Source organism: Phasianus colchicus, chromosome 11 (genome assembly GCF_987193195.1).
Source record: "Phasianus colchicus chromosome 11, bPhaCol1.hap1.1, whole genome shotgun sequence".
NCBI classification, from domain to species: domain Eukaryota; kingdom Metazoa; phylum Chordata; class Aves; order Galliformes; family Phasianidae; genus Phasianus; species Phasianus colchicus.
This window is the reverse complement of record NC_143446.1, coordinates 1,937,894-1,958,899: the sequence shown is the minus strand read 5'-3', so window position 1 is coordinate 1,958,899 and position 21,006 is coordinate 1,937,894. Positions and strand designations below refer to the sequence as shown.

Genomic DNA, 21,006 nt, shown 5'->3' with positions numbered 1-21,006 from the left:
GCTGCCTGAGGACCTGTGCAGTTTGCTATGTGATCACACTGAAGCCTTGGTGCTGGACGTGTCTCAGCACACTGGACATTTCCTGCTCCATCCAAACGGTGTGAAGGGAACGCTGGTCGTTACAGCGTGCTGCTCCATGCTCTGAAACTGCCACAGCCAGATCTCAGGCCAGCAGGAGCATCTGGTACCCTTAGCAAACAAAATTCTGCAACCTACGCTCTCACTTCATGGCATCTGAACATTGCCATCTTCAATAACTGAAAATAAAAATCAACACACAGGTTCACACCAAACACAAAAAGGAGCCAGCCAGATGAAAGATCTGTGTAAGAAAAGGCAGCATTGTTTTTATCCAAAAGCAAGAGATCCAACACACACAAACCCAGAAGGAAATGTTATTCAGCGTACAGAACATTCCACTTGGCAGAAAAGCAAGACATTGCATGGAGACAAATTTCTTCATGATCGCACTGATCATCTCAGACAGGAACAGAAAAGGAGTGAAGTCAATGATGTTTAACTCTGCCTTCTGCAACTTCAGCTTCCATGTGACTGCAGTTCACAGCTGTTGTTAGGCATTGCTCAAAAAACCCACTGCATTTCTGTTCAGATAAAAGCTCCAGAGTATTTCGGACAAGCAAATCAACGCTCTCATTACATGAGTGATGCTGAAGAAAGTAAACTTACACAGCCAGCTGGGACTTGGACACGTGCTACGTATTCCAGTAGCTTCCCTGCAAGTGTCACAACTGTCTGCTTAACGCTTTACACTTCAGGCCACTGATCACTCAGTGTTTCCTGCACTGCATCATGTCCTATTTTGGTAGCAATTACGTTGTGATTGGTCCTTGCTTCCATCTTAATTAAAACGTCAGCCACACAATGCCTTCATACGTGCACTCCCTATTGGGAAGAATGGGAGCTCCCCACATTAACTCTGGCCATCAGTTTATGTCAGGCAGCTGCACTGCAGACCTTCATCACCAAAGAGGCTGTTGGAAGAAAAGCTAAAATTTCTCAGAAAAGTACTCAGCTCTCTTTCTCTGCACAGACTAGCTTAGTCAGCAACCACTCATACTGTCACTACCAACGCCTCCAACAAACTCATGTGGAAACCTTTTTCCATGCAGACCTGTGCAAAAAAATACGACCCTCAGCACCTGCAACCACACACAAGAATTATTCTGCCCTCGAGCATTTCACGTTCCTTTCTTCATGTACTGGGAGAGGAACTGGCTTCTGACAAAGTGGACCAGCTTGCTCTCCGTGCAGAACATGGTGATGGTGGTAGCTGCAAAGCACAGCGCCCCGATGCTGACGTGAATCAGCCTTGCCGTCCAACCCTTGTCGCAGCAGAAGAATGCCTGAAACAGAGGAAACAGGCCATTGAAGGAAAACCAGGCAGCACAAGGTAGGTCAGCTGCTGCACTACAACATGAGGTCCAGTGCCTCTGGAGACCATCCCAATAGATGTGCAAGTTACTTGTTAATCAATATATCAGGAAAACTCTGCTGATGCTGTCCACACAGGACTGCCATTTTGCCCCAACCTCCTCAGCTGCCTTTCAGAAAAAAGGCCGTTGCAAACCTCCCATGCCAAAAATAAAGCTCTCCTTTCTTGTTAAAGGCATCGTGGATTTTCCACCTGTCACATTTCTGCACTCCCCAACACCACCACCTCACGATAACTGGTCTGTGCCATTACCAGTCTGCAACCTCAATGCAAGCAAGAAGGGCACTTTCAGCCATTTCTGTTTCGGTGCTTTTTTTGCATGTTGATGTTTTTTCCTCTCCACTGCCTTTTTTTTTTCTTTTTTGCTACAGAATTTTTAATGACCATTTCTTTGTACTGTCACAACCAGTTATCAAGAACTAAGAACGTGGATTTATGGCAGACAGCAGAACTGATTCACTCAGTAGGTACGTGGTTCCCTGCCACCTGGAGAAGGCGTAGCAAGCAGGCACACGTCTGAAGATCAATGTAATTACATGTCCCTGTTCAATTTTCAGTAGATCTATACACAGCCTCGCAAGCCTGAAGGGAAATCTCCTGGGCTATGGCTATAAGCCTGTTCTGTTAACAGCATTTCTTTCCTTCTGGTAACAAAGCCATCTGACAAAGCCTCGCAGTGACAGGAAAATCTTGAGGCAGACTCTTACCTCTGAGTAAACAGTAATTCCTCCACTCAGGCCATAAGCCAGCAGTAACAACGGTGAGGGAAGCAAGCCTGTCAAAGGCCTGTAGGAGCTTTCCTTGAAGTAACCGTAGATGTAATGGATGCTGTGAGCAATGCGAATACCCATATTAAAGCAGTTGGCAAGGATAAAGCCAACGCTTCCGTGCCAGCGGGTCAAGAAATAAGAGCTGCACAGGAACAGGAAGGACAAGGCCAGCATAACAAAGTTGTACCTGGGAAGAAGAAACAACAGAAACCACGTATACAACACATACCGTTGCACTACTTAATTACTAAGCACATTTTTCAAAAGAAAAAAATCCATTAGCTTGCTGAAATGCAGGAGCGACAACTACTCTCATCTCATGACAGATGGCAAGGTTGAGAACAAAGCCAGAAAGAAAAGAAATCACTACAAGAATGAAAAATACATTGACCAGTTGGTCAACCAAGAACTACATTAAGCAAAGGAAATTCTGTCCTACAGCTCATCTGTGTATTCAGCTCAGAAAACCCAGTAGCAATAATGAGCAATATCAAAGACTGAGGATTTTCTCCTGCTCTGCCAGGTGTTAAAGAAAAATGACGCGCCATAAGATGACACTCAGTTCCTGCTCCAAGCAGTGGCTTGGAAGAGCAGCTCATACTTGAAAAGGGGGATGAAAGCAGCCACTGCACGTCTAAAAAGATTTTCTTTCTTTCTGTCAAAAGCAGATCTCATTTAATTGAGGACCTAAAAAAAAAAAAAAGCCTCCATAATTTGGAATGGCCTCATAGTGGACAAGTGCTGCAGAAGTGAAACAAGTCCGATGGCAGCCATCAGGCTGCAGTGCCAATACTCCAGAACAAACAGAGAACCAAGAGAACATCCAGGCTGGGAGAGATCTCAGCAAGTCATGCAGACCAACGCTCTCCTCAAGGCAGACAAAGCACTGAACTCACGTGCCTGACTCAGATCATTCCCAACGTCATCTACAGAAACTGCATCTGAGAAGTCCATTAATATCTGCAGCTGGTAATGACTTTTAAGTAACAGTCCACCTTGAAAACTGAAGTTCAATTCAAGCACACGTACACTAAATAAGACTCCACATCTAAATTCCTTTCCCAGTGTGCTGTCCACCAAAAGCTAAGCACCTTTTCAACTCACTTCTCTTTCCCCAAAGGTTTAAGCAGTTACTAAAGCTTCTACACTGAGGTCTGCACTCCAGCACCTAAATCAGCAGCTTGGGCTTCAGGGGGCAGGAACGCAGCCCTTCAAGTGACTGCACACAGAAACTGGCTGCTCAGGATCAAAAAGCATTTCCCAGCAAACAGCCAAGCAGAACAATTGCTCCCCATTCACATGCTGACCTCCATGCACATCACATACAGGTGGTTACAGAAACGCACAGGGGATACTCCTCACCTGTCTACCTCTTCTTTGCACATCGAAGCAAAGGTGAAACATTCTGTTACTCCATTGACAGCAAGAAGTAGGACATACAGGGAGTAGCACCGCAGAAGATCTGGACCTGAAACAAAACAGAGATCACAACATTACAAGGATAAGGAGATCACTGCTTCTTTGACAAAACCGCACTGCTTTTATACCCGGCGATAAAAGCTGTAACATCACTGCTGATAATGGCAACTTTTACCTGCCTCTGAGAAGCTTCTGCTCTGGACAGCTTGACAAGAACACAGACAGAAAAAACAAGGCCAAGCAAAACCAAAACCAGAAGACAAGAGAGGAGCAGCTGTTAACGTTACAGAGAAGATCTCCAGCACCAAAGTGATGATTGCATTCAATGGGATTCTCCACCGTACTGCAAACCAATTCTTTCACTGTACAGATCTTGTGAGAAAAGATCCAGCAGACATTGTCATGTGCTCACAGCAATCAAATACACGAGTGGAATACAAAAGGAAGAAGAAAAAACAACAGAGCTGCTCAACACATTCAACACCAGATTAAGGATTAGATGCACTAGATTACACAGCTAGATTAGATAGCTGGATTAAAACCAGACATTTAGATTTTGCAGCTCAAAGATACGTGTAGCTTTAAAGCTCATGAAAAGCCAGTTTCTTCATCCTTCCTTCCTTGTAAACCTCCTAATCTCGCTAACACTACTGCTCAGCAACATCCCAGCCTCTGCTATCATCCCGGCGGGCAACTTTGGGAGCTACAGTGCTGCCACAGCTGGAATATTCGAGGTGTAAGCATCGACAGGAGGACAAAGGAATTAAATCCTTTTCCCAGAACAAGGCCAGGGGACAACAGAGCAGAACGCAGCTCAAAATGCACACCAGGACTCAGGGCTTAAAGCTTCTTTTAACCTGAGCTGATTTTTCTCAGGCAGAAAGCTGACTGAGCCAAGATCTCAGCACAGAGCTGAAGAACAAAAACGGCAGCTCAAACTTCTTACCTGTCCCAGAACTGAGCATCGAACCTCCATAAATATCCAGGGCCAGCTGAGAAAAGGCATATCCAAAAACAGCAATGGTAAGGCCGATCAGAAGCACCAGCTTCAACAGCAGCTCTAACACATCTGCAGCCATAGCAACATCATCCTGGGGAGAAAACAAAAATAAAGCAACAACACCCAGCAGTCCATTACGCCAACCAGAATCAGCACAACTGCTGTTCTCACCAAGAAAAACGATTCCATGGGGAAAACGTCCACTGGCACTATGCAAGGCAGCATCAGAATTACGCTCTGCTATTGAAACACCCACACACATGGTCCTAGCTTCCAACTGTGCTCATGTATTCTTATTTTCTTCTGCGTGATAAGCAGAAATCTACACAAACATCAGCCATTCACAGCTCGGGTGCAGGCTTTAAGGAAAAGGGCAAACAGCAGCTGCACCTCTTAACAGCCAGCAAATAGCAAAGGAAAGCACAGCATTTGCCCAAGGCCACAGCCTGAAGCACCCAAAGGCTCACATCTTCACTGCTACACCCTGGACTACAAGTTCTGCCACAGCAGAAGGAGCAACTTGGGAGCTACCAGACGATGCAGCGTTACGCCATTGCACCCCTAACTCCTACTTTGCTGGCTTTTCACCTGCCTGCTTTTTGCTCCAGACCTGTTGGGCACGCTCTCCACTTCAAACTGCTTTCCATTTCAACAGTCCTGATGCTCCACAATTTAAACACACACACCACTCACATTCCTGAGACAATTCATCTCCAACACAAGGCAAGCATTTCACTGGAACTAAGACTGACAAACATACCTGCTTCTGATCCTTTACATTCTTCCCTCTTTCCAATACTTGCGCAAAAAAGACATAAAAGCTCTCTTCAATGGGCAAAAAGATGAACCTGGCCACCAGCGAACCCAGATTGGTCACGGTATCATACACACCTTTACAAACAAAAGACATCAAGAAAACGGGACCAAACAAAGGAAGAGAAGGAACTGTAGTGCATCAGGTACCGTACCTTCCTCTTCCAGTTTCTTAAAACAGAAACAAGGTGCACAGCAAAACAAACACAACTGCAAAGTTCTGATCCAGTGCAAAATATTATTTAAATGCACGACCCTCAAATAAGTTGCTTTGGTTGTTGGTGTTTTGGTGTGGGCTGTTGTTTATTTTAATATCTGTTTATCCATCATTCTCTGAAATGCAGCTCATACCCCAGTGCCACTGAAATCCCCCCACATTGTCACGTTATTCTCAAACGGTTTCCAATATTTTCAGAAACAGACCACAAGGAGCAGCTAGAAAATCCTGTCGCTGCCCCACAGCATCACCACACTCACCCTGGTCGCCAAAATTGATCACATTCAGAAAAGTCATCACGTATCGCTCACCTGCAAGTTCAGAACACAGAAGTCAGGACAAACCCATCTGGTGACCAGCATTCACTTGCCCTTCCCCAACGCGCCCGCACATCCAGCCTCACCCTCTGTCAAAATCTGCTTCAGGAAGGATTGCTTGAAGAAGCTCCAAGTCAGCCGCGCTTCCTTCCAGTTCAGGAATGTCTGCAAAATCCAGCAAACAACGTCACTCTCCCCTGGCTGACTTCTCCCTGGCGCACGATCACTATCGCTGCAGACGCACAACAGAACTGCATCAGCTTTCTGCAGCACACAGCACTCAGCAGGAACGAGAGAGGGGGAAAAGTCCTTTAGTGCACCCATAGACCTCTCAGAACCCTCACAGTCAAACTCATCTCTCAGTGCTCTTCAAAGCCTTCCTGCAAGTCTCACAAGCCAGAACTGCCTTTCTACTCTCAGTCTCTCCATCCCTCCCTCAGAACTTCTGCCTTTTTCCTCACCGTGCCTTTTCATTTCCTTCTTTGCCCCATTTCCTTTTCAGAGGACATCAGAGATCTGAGTATCTGTAGGATGCTGTGCACCACCACGTTCTGCTCGAGGAAAAGGTGAAGTACCAGCACTACAGGATGGCCCTGGATTCTCTCCTACCTTCTGCCTGGTACCTGCTCACTCCCTTTAACACTGCAAACCTTCCACCTCCAATTAACGGGTTGTGCAAAGCTACTGGAAGACAAGACAGCCAACAAGGCCCGAAACAGAGAGCTCCAGGTTTTCTGACAAGGATCTGAACACTCCAACTGTCAATGCAATTTTAGGCAACCATGTTTCCTAACAGCCGTACCTCATAACCTCAGAATCACTCCTTTCACTCCATCACCTGCAAGCAGCTGCCAAAAGTTCTCTCACCAAAGACTCGAGAAGGAACTGTGCGCCCCACCTTATCTTCCATCACGTTCGGTAACAGAGCTTTCATGCTTGGAATTGGAAAGGACTTCTTTGTTGCTTCAGGAGATCCCAAGAACTTTGCAAAGTAAACCACGTAGCACAGCACCAGAACACTGGTGTACAAAAGCTGAAAAGACGGGGAAGGAAAGAATTACAACAACGAACAGTAAAACAAAACCAACTTACAATTGCAGAACCACGTGCGAGCTTTGCCGATTCAGTGGGAACTGAAGGCAGGAAGAAGTTCTTACTCCTGTCAAATTGTAATCAGGCTGAAGGCATTACTGCAACTCCCCTCCCCCCGCACAGAATGCTGTTGAGTGAAATTTCTTCAATCAGCAGATCAGCATCACAGTCCTGTGCCAACTCACCTCCTGTTCAGTATTTTTAGAAAGATCCCGCTGAGTCCAATTGAAACACAACTATTGGGTCAAAAAACAGCTGACACTTCCAAAACAGTTACAGCACATTCAGCATAGCAACCTTATGTGCAAAACCTGCCTTTCTGCATGCAACAAAGGTGCTTCTTGTACCTCCATTAAACTGACCGGGCTCAAAACACCAAGTCAGTAGCAGCTACCACCACAATTCCCAACGCTTAAATCCTACCCGCAAAGGAACCTTCTCTCACCTCCCCGCTGCTCTTCAGCAGGCTGCACGTCAAAGGCAGCAGCACGTAACTCTGCAGAGCGAGAATTTATGCGGAGAAAGAATACAGGAGGCTTACCTGAGCCAAGGAAAAAATGTAAAGGCCCCACTGCGGATAAAGGATGACCAGAATGGCCGTCAGGACGCATTTGGACACCACGGAAAGGCTTTCAGCAATTACCTTCAAGAAAGAGAAGACACAGAACGTTCCTTTGTGCCAGCTTAACCACCGACAGGAACACAAAGCACTTCAGTTCCACACACACAGCCCACACAGGAATACGAGGCATCCAAAGTCAGCGTGACCACCGCGGCTCTCCTGCTGCGTTGGCCACCTGAGACTGCAGCCTCTCTGCACATCCTCACGTCTCACGGTGCACAATTCCCCCATCGCACTGCCCCAGCCCTCGTGTGGGACACACACGGAACACATCAGGCTGACACAGCCCTGAGCCCAGCTGTTGCCCTTCACCATCTCATCCCGACATGGACAGCAGAACTGGGGAAGCCGTCTGTGCCTCCCTCCCATTAACACTCGTGATTACATATTTAATGATCATTAAGGACATAACCCGGGCAGGAATCCGTTCTTTACAGCATTTCTGTTCCACTAGGAAAAGATTTCTCTCGCTCGCTCTCTCTCACACACACACAGCCCTGTGCACGTAGCTTCCTTACCAACCTTAAGTCTTACAAACAAGTGAGCCTGGGCTAAAACCCAGAACGGTTCTCCTAGAAGCTCAACGACTGCAGAAAGGCCAAACGCCACAACAGCGGCCCCATAATGAGGAACCACAGACGGGTCAGGAACTTCAAGGAAGTGCAGCCAGACGAAGCCCAAGGAAACAGACCAAAAAGCACCAAGAGGGACTCTGAAACGCAACGTAACAACAGTCAGGGTTTCTCAGGCAGAAAAAAGAACAGGGGAAAACCCGATTACAATTTCACGTGCTGGTATACTTTCCTTATTGGGCAAGAGATCTGACGAATTCATTTCTATTGCAACTGCAAGCTTTGCTTAAAACTGTACCTACAGATTGATATGTGCAGCTCCAGGCTTTGCTGTAAAGCTGTACCTACAGGCGAATAGGTGCAGCTCCAGGCTTTGCTGTAAAGCTGTACCTACAGGCGAATAGGTGCAGCTCCAGGCTTTGCTGTAAAGCTGTACCTACAGGTTGCCACGCGCAGCTCCAGGCTTTGCGTGAAGCCTGGATCCACAAGCGCGGATGCCACCGCTCCCAGCGCCGCGCCGAGCCATCCAGCAACCACAGCGCAGGCAGCAGCAGAACACGCGCCCGCAGCCCAGCCGAGCGAGGCACGCGGTGCAGACCCGCGCCGCTTCTGCCGACGCCGCTTCGGGAGCCGCGGCCTCGGCCGGAGCGCGGCAGGTTTCGCGGCACCGCAGCGGGGCGAATCCGAGCCCCCGCTCTCGGACCCCGCGGCCGCCCGACGGCCGACTCGCGTTCGGCACGGCGCCGCTCTCGGGCGAAAACCGGCGACGCGAACGCCTTCCTCCCGCGAGCTCCCGGAGCGCAGCGAGAAGTGCCGAGCAGCCGAGGAGCTCTCACGTCAGCCACAGCAGGTTGACGGTCGCGGCCCAGCTCCGCTCCGCGCCGCCGCTCAAGCAGGCCCTGCGGAACGCCTCCCTGGCCAGGAAGACGGCCGTGGAATGGAGCAGAGTCAGCCTGCAGGGGACGGGAGGGGAAGCGCGCGGTCGGTCCCTCGCTCGCCGCCTCCGCGGGCGCCCGTCGGTAACCCGTCCCGCCGCGCGGAACCGAGCGCGGCCACGCGGGGCGGCTCATCGCCGGCGCCCGCGGCCGGAAGGCGGAACGGCGGTCACCTCACGCCGACGACGCCGAGCAGCTCCCCGGAGAGGCGGCGCAGCGTCAGGGCGTTCAGCCCGAAGGCGGCCGCCCGGAACAGCACCTGCGGAGGAAGCGGGGCGGGAAGCGCCGCCGGGGGGCCGGGCCGGCTGCCACGGGCGCCGCCGAGGAGGGCGAGCAGCGGGAGGGGACGGGGCTGCCGGGGCGGCCCGCACCTGCAGCAGGGCGCCGGAGGAGGCCAGACGGGCGGTCTGGCGCAGCGCGGCACGCGCGGCCATCGGCACCGGCCGGAACGGCGCCGGCGCGCCGCGATGCCGTCAGGCGGGGCGGGGATGCTCACTGCGCCCGCCCCGCCCCGCCTGCTGCGGAGGCCGCGGCTGCGCTTCGCTCGGCGCTCCTACGGCCGCTCCGCCCTTCTGTCTGACGGCGCCCGCTGGAAGCGCGGTCGGACGAAAAGCAAACGGTGCGGCCGGCAGGCGTGAATTCGGCTCCCTCGTGACGGAACGCCAGCGGCGGTGCCGCTCGGTCAGCGGCTACAGAACGCCGAGGATAACGGGTCTCCCGTCCCAGCAGGAGGCCTCACAACACGCTTGTAGCCCACAGTACTATAGCCGTACTGGTCACTACGCTCAAAAACTAATTCTTGCTTGTAAAACTGCAAGCATCGCATAATCCAGCGACTGTCCTTCCGCCTGGTATTTCTACTTTTCACGCCAGCTATTTCGAAGGACAAGTTACAAAATACAAACACGCTGTGCTCTACTTTTCCGATCACTTCCCCCTTTTTGAGATCTAACGCAGAAACAACATCCCATTCCCACAGTTCCTCCCTTCTTTCCCCCTTTTCTTCTTTATGCATGCTTAATTATTGCAGTTTGTTTCTATGGTGCCATTTCATAGACATCTTCCTCTTCTTCCCTTTCCTCATTCCCCATCTCCTCTAACACCACCATTTTATCTGAATATGGTGGTGGCTCCGCTGGTGTTTGCTTCAACTGTGCTGCCTCAATCGATTGCTGTCCCAGTCCCCTCATACAGGGGATAACACAGCATGCGATGGCCATCAGGGCTCCTGCTACACAGTCAAAGAGGTAAATGTGGACACAATCATCCGTTTCCATTTGCCAAACCAGGACTGCAACCATCCTGGGTTAGAAGTATTCATTCCTGAATTCTCTGTGGAGAAATCAGTCAGCCGCCTCGCCCTAGGAAACCTCACGGCTGGGCCTCCCACCGCATCCTCACGCACCTCTCCCTCAAGTCCCAGAGCCTCAAACCCATTACATAGGGCACCGGTGGAGCTGAGGTAGGTCGGGATGGGGGCTGCCGCGATGCCCAGCTGGGACCAGCTTCCACTCCTCCCCTTCCCTTAGCACGTACCAAACCCGTGTGTCATTTCTGCGTTCCACAAGACACCGCTCAAGGAAGGCACAGGGGTTGCCAGAGCAGCAGTGCATCAGCAAGTCAAGGGGATGCAGGGAGCGGCACCTGGCGAAGCGGGGGATGCCAAAGCGGCACCTCGGAAGCCTCGGGAACCCAGAGCGACCAGGGCCTGCAGCCCCCCGACCCCAGGCTAGGACTTGCCTTCTCACAGCGCAGCAGGGCAGGCTGTGGGCACTGCTGGGCACGGATCCCAAGGAGAACGCAGCCACGTCAGGAAGCGGGGCCGGACGTTCTGAGGGCTGCAGCGGGCGCAGCAGAGCGGAGCGGGACAGTCCTTTCCTGGGCAGCGCTGGGCCCGATGCGCCCCAGGGTGCGGTCGGCCCTTTGGGCTGTCGGGGCACGCTGCTGGCTCACGTGCCACTTGCCCTTAAGCAGCACCCCGGAGCCCTTTCCGTGGGGCTGCTCTCCAGCCTCTCCTCCCGCAGTGTGAGCACAGAGCCAGGGCTGTCCCGTCCCGGCGGCAGAATCCACCACTTGCTCTTGGTAACTTCATGGCCTCGGCGACTGCCCAGCCCTCCTATTTGTCAACATCTCCCTGCAGCTCCTCCCAGCGTAGTGTTGTTTGCAGAGGTTTGTGCAATGAGATTTAATCAAACCACCTGGCAATCACACTTTCTAGTGTGCATAAATCCCAAGAAACACTGACAGGCATACCAGCATCACAATACTAAAACAAATCCAAGGATCTTTGCTCCCCTGAATTCTTACTTCCGTCTCTCGCTCCTGCAATGCAAATGCTGCTGCCAGATGGAAATACACACGAAGCCAAGGGGCTGTTACAGGGCTATTAAAGGCTGTGAGCAAGTACGAAAAAGCTCTCTGTCCTGCACAAGCAACAGAGCCCATGCCTAAGTTGCCACAAGCTGTGCCGGTTCTGTGCCCTCCCAGCTCCTGGTGCCCCCTCAGCCCCTCCCCAGCAGGACACCACGATGAGCCGAGAAGCTGCATCGCCCACAGCTCAGTGCAGCACTGCTCAGCAACAGCTAGAGACACTGCCGTGTTATCAACACTCTCTGTTTTTCTCCTAAAGCCAGAAGAGAGCACCAGGTGCCAAGAAGGAAAACTCAACTCGGTCCCAGTGGAAACGGTGACACGCTTTAATTTTACTGGGGGGGATGCGGGGCTGAAGGGCCCTGGGAAGGACTCCCAGATCCCAGCGCCGCAGCGGGAGCAAACGCACACAGTGCAGTCGAGGCCTCCTTCCAGACCTAAAGTGCCCAGGGACAGCGATGGCTGCGGGGCTGTGGGCAAGCCCAGGGCAAGGAGAGGGGTTCTGGGAGGAGCCGGGCAGAACGGGGTGACATCACCGCCACCTCACAATGGGCCTCGTCCCCCTGAAGGCAGAGCTGGAACAGCAGGCGCATTTGCCGCTGTTCCCTCTTGTGCTTCAAGATGGAGCAGAGACCCCCGAGCCAACCCCGAGAGGCATGGCCAGAGATACCGAGGGCACCCCGCACCGCCGTGGCCCAGCAGGGGCCCTACGAGGTGTGCGAGGTGCAGCCCCTGCGGGGGCCGTCGGGCTCAGCAGAGGATCTCACTCCCTCCGTCGTGCCACCGCAGGAGGAGGATCCCCTGAGCTGCATCCGCGCCTGCTGCACGCGCAGACCCCAGGTAGCGGGCACTCTGTGCTTCCCCGGCTGCCCCTGCCCGGCCGTGCCCCGAGGCTGCCGGGCTCCCCTGATGCCGGCACCTGTAACTCCCCTCCCTGTCTCAGGCACAGGCACAGAAGCTCAGCTTCCTGGCCTGCGTCCGCACCGCCTGCACTGCCGCCCTCAAGGACAGCGAGGCTCACGAGCACCTGAGTGCCTGCGCCTCGGAGGTGGCGCAGTGCATTGAGGTAAGGGCAGCACCGCAGGGCCGGGCGCTGGGCACAGCCGCCGCTTCCCACTGCGGGGTCGCTGGGGAGCCCCGGGAGCCGGGATGGGCTGCCCGGGCTGCGCACACCAAGCAGGGCAGCTGCACCGCCCCATCCCATCCCATCCCATCCCATCCCATCCCATCCCATCCCATCCCATCCCATCCCATCCCATCCCGCTCTGCCCTCAGGCGCTGCTGCAGGAGGAGCCCGCCGAGTGCCTGGACGTGGAGCTGCGGCAGCAGGCCATGAGCGCCATCGCCGCCATGAGGTACCGCCCCAGCCCAGCTTTGGCCAACGTGGTGGCACTGGTCCTGGCCAGGGGCCCTGAGCACAGCATCACGCCTCTGCCCTCTCGCCCCTTGCAGCAGAGCATGGCTGCTCCCAGAGGAGAAGCACGGTCTCCTGCACACCTGCATCAGCAGCGTCCTCCACCTGCCTGGCCATGAGGACGACACGGACTGGGACGCCGCATCCTGCATGGAGGTGCGCACGAGCTGAGCCCTGGCAATGCTTCCTGGACACCACCACCCGGGCTGCCCCTCTGCTGCCAGCAGGACGCAGCAGGACGGCCGCCCTGACCCCTGTCCTCCTTGCAGACCATGGAAGCCCTGCACCGCCTGCTGCAGGAGCTGGTGGGCAGCGCCGGCACCACTGTCCTCATGGAGCTGCAGAACATCTTGGAGGTCTGGCTGTGGCAAGGCTGGGATTTGCGGGCACGGTTCAAGGCCGTGAAGGGGGATCCACGCCAGGTCCCCCCACGGCCTGCGGCGGGCAGGTGCTGCTGGCCCGAGGCCGGCCCTTGTGGGGTCAGAGGGATGGGTGGGGAGCAGGGGGAAGGCGGCGGGGCTGCAGCAGGACAGGGACGCAAACACCCACCCCCACTGCAGCTGGGGAGCGAGCGCAAGGACGAGAGCCCCGTGCTGGGGGCCAACCGGCAGCTTTTCCCCCCACAGCTCCTGCTGCCCTTCACCGTGTGCCAGCTGGCGGCCGTGGAGGAGAGGGCCGTGGCGTGCATTGGCAGGCTGCTCGCCTTCACCAACACCTGCTCCTTGCCAGAGGTAGGGAGCCCTGCGGCGCACAGCTCCGGGGACCACGTCCGGGCTCCCCAGCCGGAGCCCACCTGTCTCACCTGTCTGCAGGCTTGCACAGAGCCTGGGCTGGGTCCTGCTGCCCCGCTCAGCCCTGCATCTCTGCTGCCTCTCTCCCCAGCTGTGCTACTGCTTCACGGGAACCGCCGTCTTCCAGCACAGGTGCCAGGAGAACCAACGCTTCCCTGTGCTGGGGAAGCTGGCCGGGCACCTCATCCTCTCCTGCACCTCCACGCATGAGAGGACCAGAGACGAGGCGATGAAGGCTGTCCATCAGCTTTTCACCTTCATCACCACCTCAAGTGAGAGCAGTTGCTTTGGGCTAGGTCCCTCAGACCTCCAGGTGCCCAGGCCCCTCACTCACATTGTGTGCGCTCCTCTCCAGGACTGTCGCTGGAGCCCAAGGAGCCCAAGGTGCCACAGGTCTGGGAGAGGCAGCTAGCTTTGCTCCACCACGAGGCTTCCCCCGAGAACAGAGCCGTTGCTATCTTTCAGGTACAAAGAGCAAACCCTGAGCCCACAGGAGAACCCAGGCCTGCAGAGAAAGAGTGCAGGCGCTTTCCCCGAGCAGCCCTGCTGCCCTCACACTCCGCATCCTCGGCGTCACCAAGCCCAGCCCCTGCTCCCAGCTCTCCTGAGGCACCAACCTGGCCGAGCGGCCATGCAGGGGATGACTCATCCCTCCTCTCCTTCTTCCCACAGAGCCTTCTGAAATACCTGCTCTACCCAGAAACGGTGAATGTCTTACTCACAGCCATCGAGAGCATGACAGCACCCGGCCTCCACAGCACCGACCTGGCTGCCCACATGGTGCACGTGCTCACAGCAAAGGCTCGCTTCCCTCCACGGCAGGTGGGAACCTGCTGCTGCCACAGCTCCAGCCCTCGGGGCTCTGCCCCATCTCTGGCACCGGCACCGCGCTTGGCCGACAGGCAGCAGCGGGGACGGCAGCAGGGCCCCGCTCCGGTGCCACCCCATTCTCACGTGTGTCCCCCTGCAGGTGCGAAAGATCGTGAAGACCATCCACAACAGCCTGCCTTCCATCACAGACGAGGCAGCTCTCAAGAGCCTGGGCAGGGCCCTGCTCGTGCTCACCAGCAGATTCCCCAAGGAGACGGTTAGCAGCCTGCTGGTCTGCTCCCCCACCTGCTCCAGGTACCACAGCCCTCAGGCTCCTCTCCCCTCCCTTCCCCAGCCCACGGCTCTCAGCCAGGCGAGGGCAGCCACGCTGACAGCCCTGGGGACCTGCAGGGTTGCTCTCACCATGTGGAGGGAAATGCTCTCGGAGCCCCCGGCCGTGGAGAAGGTGCTGCAGGAGCTGCTCCGAGTGCTGATAAGCCATTCTCAGCCGCACCCGTCACCGTTCATCAAGGACTGGCCACGTGCCCTTGCCCTGGCCGTGAGTTCCTCACTCGCCCAGCTGAGCCCGAGTCCCCGCTCCCCTCCCCTGTCCGCCCCCAAGACGTCTTCCTGCCCTGGCATCCATCCATACACCTGCCTCCCCCTCCCTTTCTCCATCCCTACACCTGTATGGATGGGATGCAAACCTGGGGGACTGGGCAACAATCGTATCCGGGTGCTTTCTGCAGGCAGCAAGGCTCCTTCCGGAGATACTGCAGCTGCCTCTGGTCCTGAAGGAAGCCCAGGCCATCTTCCCCCAGCTCTTCCTGGCCCTCCTCCTGCAAGTGTCCTTCACCACCAAGCTGACACAGCAGGAGGTGGAGATCTTCTGGGAGCAGCCCCAGCTCACTCCCATCAGGTGCCACATCCCCGTCCCCCCGCTGCACCCAGGGCCCCGGTGCTGGGGCTCCCGATGTGACTCGCACCCTTCTCCACCTGCAGGTGCGCGGTGCAGGCCTTGAAGGTGCTGCTCTGCAGCGTGGGCCTCCAGAGGCAGGTGGAGGCCATCCAGGAGCAGGGTGGCTGGGACGCGCTCCTCAGCACCCTCACCCACCTCCAGGGCGTGCAGGTGGTGGCCAGGTGAGAACTCCTTCCTCGCGCTGCCAGGGGGGCCCCAGCTCTCCGACAAAGTGCTGCCACAGCACCACAGCCTGTGGCCCTTGCAGCACTGGCAAGAGGGCTGCACAGCCACAGCTGCGTCCCCCCGGCTCGGGGCTCACGGTGCCTTCTTATCCCTGCCAGGGCCGTGAGGGAGCTGCCCGCTGCTCTGCGTGACCCCATCTTCCACCAGCTGGTTGAGCTGCTCAGCACCAGCTTCTACTCCTGGGAGATGGTGGCCATGGTCTTCCTCATTGAGGTGAGCAACAGCTGCAGAAGCAGCCAACTTGAGGCTGCAAGGCCACTGCTGGCACGAGCCCTGCTGCCTCCCTCGGGGCCAGGCGCGGCTGTGCCCTGCTGCCCTTCCCCAAGCGGATTCTTGGATCCAGCACTCAGAGCCACCTGTGTTGCAGATGCTGGAGAGGATGGACCTCACCACAGAGCTGCACCGCATCCTGAAGCTCTTCCCCACCTATCTGCAGAGCCAGAGCGTGGGCATGCAGCAGCTGGTGCTCAGGGGCATCCTGCAGCTCAGCAACAGGCAGGACACGGTGAGCAGGGGCCACCAGGAAAGCTGCAGGTTGGGCTGGGCCTGCCACGGGGCTGAAGCAGGGCCACCTGCAGCCCAGCACCTCTGCAGGCAGCCAGGAGCTGGTGCTCTCTGCCTGCATCCCATCGCTGCCTGCTATCCTCGGGGCTGGCACCGGAGCGGTTTTGACCTCACTGTGCTTGCAGCTGTACCTAAAGGGAGGGGTGTTCTTCCCGCAGGCAGGGTCAATGATCATCTTCCTGCCGTGCATCATGGAGCAGCTGCAGGACGCGGACAGCGACATCCGTGCCATAGCCCTACCGATACTCAGCACCCTGCTGCGACTCCTGGATGGGGCGAAGATCAGCCTCAGGGCTCTGGAGCTGGCCAGCAAGCTCCCACCGCTCTTTCATGATGTAAGGATGGTAGGGAGCCCAGCACACTAGCGATGTGTGCCCATGCCTGCTGCCCCCTGTGTCACAGCACACCAGGGGGCTTCCTGGCCGGTCTGCGCTTCCAGGCGCTGCGTGGCCCTGGGCAGACTTTCTGCAGGGCAGAGCTTGCACGCTTTGGAGCAGATCTGGGGCCACCCGCAAGATCTGCCTGCAGCCTCCCAGCTCAGAGATTCTGCCCCAATTCATTGGCGCTGATGGCCCTGCTTGCCATGGACGTGGAGCTGCTGACACTGATGTCCTTCCTTCCTTCCTTCCTTCCTTCCTCCTTTGCAGAAGTCCAGCACTGTGCGGCAGCTCTCCATCGACCTCTTCCTGGAAACACTGAACTCTGTGGAGGGCCATGAGAAGAGGATGATGAAGAAGGAGGTGTGCAGGAACCTGGTCCTGCTGTACCTGCACCTGCACGACGAGGAAGACAGCGTGGCCAAGGTGGGGATTGCGTTCACTTGGGGGAGGGCCATGCTGCTCCCGCCGTGTCCCCAAACACCAAGAGCATGGCAGCCCATGGCAGCATCAGCCCCCGCTGCTGCATGCTCCCTGTGGAGGAGCTCCAGGGGACGCGGGCTCTGCTGCTGCTTGGGCTGCGGTGCCATCTCAGCTGTTTGGCAGGCCTCCCAGAAAGCCCTCCTCGGTGCCGCACGGTTCCTGCGCTGGAGGCAGCTGGAGCACCTGGTGCAGACGGCGCAGTTCTGGCAGATCGGCGAGTGCCTGGTACGCACATCCCCACAGCCCAGCACAGGGTCGGCACCACCCTGCGCTGACCCCGCGCTCTTCCCTCTCCAGCTGGCCAAGAGGAGGAGGAGGAGCGCAGCACAGGACTACCTGGGCCACAGCCTGCTCTACCTACGGAGCCCGCAGGAGCCCCTGCGCCGGGAGGCCGTGAGGTTCATCGGTGAGCCACCAGACTGAGCTTCCCCTGTCCCCGGCCCTCCGCGTGGCACCCAGGGAGCAGCTGGGGTCGCTGACGGGGCCGTGTGTTCCTAGGGCTCTTAGGGCGGCACGTGAGGGAGCAGCAGCAGGCCGAGAGAGAGTGCATCTACCAAGGTGAGCCGGGCAGTGGGATGTCGGGGCCGCCGGCGGGCGCCGTGCCTGCCCCCTGCTCCCTCCTGCCGGAGGGGAGAGCTGGGCGCCCTGCGCCTACGCGCCTGTCAGCGAGCCTCTGTTCCTCTGCTCTCTCAGGCCTTCAGGGAGCGCAGCAAGACCCCAGCCCATCTGTCTCCTCGCTGGCCCTTCAGATGCTCAAGATCCTGCAGGAAACCAGGCCACGTCCACCACGAGGAAACTTGGGGCAGCTCCTCTCCAGGCTCCGCAGCGCGTGGAGGAGGTGGCGCTCCTCCCGGGCAGACAGCTGAGCGCCCTGCAAAGCTCCCGGCATCTCCTCCTGCCCGCTGCTCAGCTCTGCTCCTCGGGCACATCCCTTCCCCGCTGCCGTGCCGCTCCTCACCCAGCGCCGCCACCTCCTTCAGCACCAGGGCCTGTCTTCTCTCTGTGGGAAATGGGAAAACACCCAGGAGGTCAGCATTGCCCTGACAGGAACGGGACGTGCAGCGCTGCCACACGCTTTCGGCCACTGCCAGCAAGCACCAGCTGCTTTTCTTTCCAGCGTGTGTCAAAGGGACCAACCCATATGTGCTCATCAGTTCACCTTCCATCTGAAGCACTGGATTCCACAACCCTAACAATTGCTTGTTGTTTCTTAAATCCTACCTGTTTTTGGCAAAATCCAACTGAGCATCACAAGGAGCCTCTGCAAGGCAGAAAGGAACTGATGAGCTGCAGAAGCAGGCATGAAGGATGGGAAAACATCTGGTAATGAGAAATGTTGTGGAACGTATGGACCACAGATACATGCCTGATACACTACTGCCACATTTCCACATGGCTTCTAATAACATTCATCACCACTGAAACTTCTTCAAAAGGTCATCTGTCACAAAGACACAAATCCAACTGGTGAAATGCTCAAATAAGAACAAGACCAAAATAAAACCATCATCTACTCCACAAAGCTTCCAGTGTGGTCCTTGCTGCTCTAGCAGCAATCGCAGAGCGATCACAGCTCACATTTCTGCTGCAGGCTCAACTGCTCAAAATGCTCATAAATCACCCAGGAAAGCAGACAAACATCCAGACAACAAAGTCTGTTCACATTACTAAAGCAACTGTTGTCATAAAAGCATCATTTTATTGCAGGGAACTGCAGAGGGTTCTCACAGAGGTTCTGATGAAACCGGAGAGAAAACCCCAGACTGATCAAGTAATGCACACAGACAAAGATGATCCTCACTTCTGACACACTGTGATAGACTTGGGAATTGCCATGACTGCTCAGGAATGAGATGCTGATGTTACAGAAGCTCTGATGCTCCCCTGCTGCAGCTTGATGTTGTGGCACACCCGAGGCCGTCCTGCTCTGACAGCCCTGCAGCCGGAGCTGCAGCTGGACTCACCAAGAGGAGGATGTCTGTTAGCGGTGATCGCTGAGAAGAGCAGAAGCTCTGAGCTGAGCTCCAGCGACTTCCGAGCACGCAGATTGCAAACTAACCCCGTCATCTCTATTCCCTTCTCTTAAGGGCATTCAGTGCTTCGAAAGAAAGGCAGTTACACAAACACACACGCTCCCCCTGTCACACGATGGCACAGAGCCTCGTGTGAGCACGTCTGAAGAAATGCACCTTTCACGCTGCGCAAGAAATGGCACCACTGCAACGAGAACACCCCTACTCTGTCCAACCCAGCACAGGCACACACAGCTCTCTTGTACCATCGCCCCTCGTGGCCACACCAGCAGCTGCCCCAGGCAACACTTGCAGTGCAGCCCATTCCCACCCCACGTATGACAGCAGCACGACCGCATCCTCGACTCCTCTCTGGATTACATCCTGCACAGAGCTCCTGGCACAGCTGAGACTAGCAGAGCTCAGAGCAGGAAAAACACCGTGATTTTACAGAGCACTTCTCAAACTCTGGCCTACCTCTGTGTGCCAAACCTACTTCTTGTTCTTGACATGGACAGCAGCACACCATCCCCCACGGCCCACAGGAGCCAGGGGTCAGTCAGCACGTCAGGGAAAGGGCACGCTTTCAACATTCACACTCACTGGGACCTTGAAGCTCCCTGTACTCCATCAGTCACCTCCACGCTGGCAGAGCTTTCCCGTGCAGACCGACACCCAAAATGCAGAGAAATGGCAATCAGAGCTAACAGCAGGCCAGCCTCACAGCGTCACAAGCTTTGCCACCGCTCCTCCAACAACGGGATCCAGCTCACCAGAGCTGCATTTTGTTTCCTCTGAATCTAAACATACACCTCCCCAGACAATATCAGCGTGGCTTCACATTAGCTTCCAGACACCTCTGTTCCTTTTAAGCGAAGGAGAAGTGAATAAGCTGCGTACTTTGAAGCAGTACTTCAAAGGCCATCAGTGCAACTCCTGAAGATAAAGATCTGCTTCTAGAAGCATCTCCGTTTTACACAAAGCATCCCTTCTCCTCTTTCCCCTCATCTTTCCCAGCCCTCTTGAAATGAACACACAGCAAGTGGATAAAGCAGTTGAATTCATTAACATTTAAGGGTCTTCTTGCAGGCAGCTACCTGTGGTAGTGAGGGTCTGGCGCCCGGAAGATACCGCGTTGTACGGGAAGACAGGGTCCCCCTCCCGATAGCCAATAGCGTTCAGTGCCCAGGTTATATAAGGCTGTTTTTCCCGCCAATAAACGCCATTTGCCGTCCACCACATTGGTGTCAGCGAGCCGATGGACCGAGCGACCTGGGATTGGTCGCCGTGCCGTTCCCGAACCAGGTCGCCACACCTACGATAGGCAACAAGTTCTACTGATGGAGGCAAAGGCACCTCCATTAGCTTACACCAATAGGCACTGCAGCCAAGCAAAGAGGCTGAGCTGCAGTTCCTTACTGTGGATGCAACTTCAGAACAGGCACATAAGTAAAGACTGCAAACGGTTACATGCATAATCCATAGGTTGTATTTCAATCAGAATCTTCAGATTTATAATTGTCCCTATGTATGTAGAAATCAAGTGCAGACCTCAGGTACATGAATGTTTTCACAGCAGCCACAAGGTTTATCCACTGAAGTTAAGCCGCACTTGGGCTCTAAATTGCATAATGTAATTTGCTTGCAAGGGAGGTGACAGAACTGCTCTTGTACAGAGACTAACTGATTGTACACATTACTACAGGAAACCTGCTTTAAAAGCCTGGCTTTGATCAACAGACTTCTCACCTACAATTTTGTGCAGGAGAGA

General features: G+C 55.4%; 2 protein-coding genes across 3 annotated transcripts; one reads left to right on the top strand and one right to left on the bottom strand.

The window, feature by feature from the left end:
• Positions 1-321: 321 nt before the first annotated feature.
• On the bottom strand, positions 322-9,681 carry LOC149916367 (man(5)GlcNAc(2)-PP-dolichol translocation protein RFT1-like). 2 transcript variants are annotated; one of them, XM_090147909.1, is made up of 13 exons: positions 9,582-9,681; positions 9,384-9,469; positions 9,112-9,228; positions 8,226-8,415; positions 7,623-7,724; positions 6,888-7,022; positions 6,076-6,154; positions 5,933-5,983; positions 5,403-5,533; positions 4,589-4,733; positions 3,586-3,691; positions 2,161-2,410; positions 322-1,364 (listed from the first exon to the last, which is right to left on the bottom strand). In XM_090147909.1, the coding sequence occupies exons 1-13, from the start codon at positions 9,642-9,644 to the stop codon at positions 1,200-1,202; spliced, it is 1,620 nt and encodes a 539-aa protein (XP_090004035.1). In that variant the 5' UTR covers positions 9,645-9,681; the 3' UTR covers positions 322-1,199. The 2 variants fall into 2 exon arrangements, with proteins under 2 accessions (XP_090004035.1, XP_090004036.1); XM_090147910.1 differs by lacking the exon at positions 9,582-9,681 and having other exon boundaries at positions 8,716-9,228; positions 9,384-9,401.
• Positions 9,678-18,089, top strand: LOC149916366 (maestro heat-like repeat-containing protein family member 7). Its single transcript, XM_090148528.1, has 24 exons — positions 9,678-9,829; positions 10,779-11,292; positions 11,840-12,067; positions 12,202-12,420; positions 12,524-12,646; positions 12,856-12,935; positions 13,033-13,150; positions 13,264-13,350; positions 13,621-13,725; positions 13,877-14,057; positions 14,141-14,250; positions 14,458-14,607; positions 14,756-14,910; positions 15,007-15,154; positions 15,345-15,514; positions 15,598-15,735; positions 15,898-16,012; positions 16,167-16,304; positions 16,522-16,698; positions 17,011-17,166; positions 17,347-17,448; positions 17,521-17,629; positions 17,722-17,781; positions 17,917-18,089. The coding sequence occupies exons 1-24, from the start codon at positions 9,678-9,680 to the stop codon at positions 18,087-18,089; spliced, it is 3,708 nt and encodes a 1,235-aa protein (XP_090004654.1).
• Positions 18,090-21,006: the final 2,917 nt, after the last annotated feature.

Bases quoted from the DNA above. Each gene is read 5' to 3' on its own strand.
- LOC149916366 (XM_090148528.1), top strand. From the start codon at position 9,678: ATGCCGTCAGGCGGGGCGGGGATGCTCACTGCGCCCGCCCCGCCCCGC. The intron at 12,647-12,855 runs GTAAGGGCAGCA...CTCTGCCCTCAG, and splicing joins AGGTGGCGCAGTGCATTGAG to GCGCTGCTGCAGGAGGAGCC. The intron at 17,782-17,916 runs GTGAGCCGGGCA...CTGCTCTCTCAG, and splicing joins GAGAGAGTGCATCTACCAAG to GCCTTCAGGGAGCGCAGCAA.
- LOC149916367 (XM_090147909.1), bottom strand. From the start codon at position 9,644: ATGGCCGCGCGTGCCGCGCTGCGCCAGACCGCCCGTCTGGCCTCCTCC. The intron at 6,155-6,887 runs GTGGGGCGCACA...TGGATTTTGCAG, and splicing joins CGAACGTGATGGAAGATAAG to ACATTCCTGAACTGGAAGGA. The intron at 5,534-5,932 runs GTGAGTGTGGTG...TTGTTTGTAAAG, and splicing joins GATCAATTTTGGCGACCAGG to GTGTGTATGATACCGTGACC.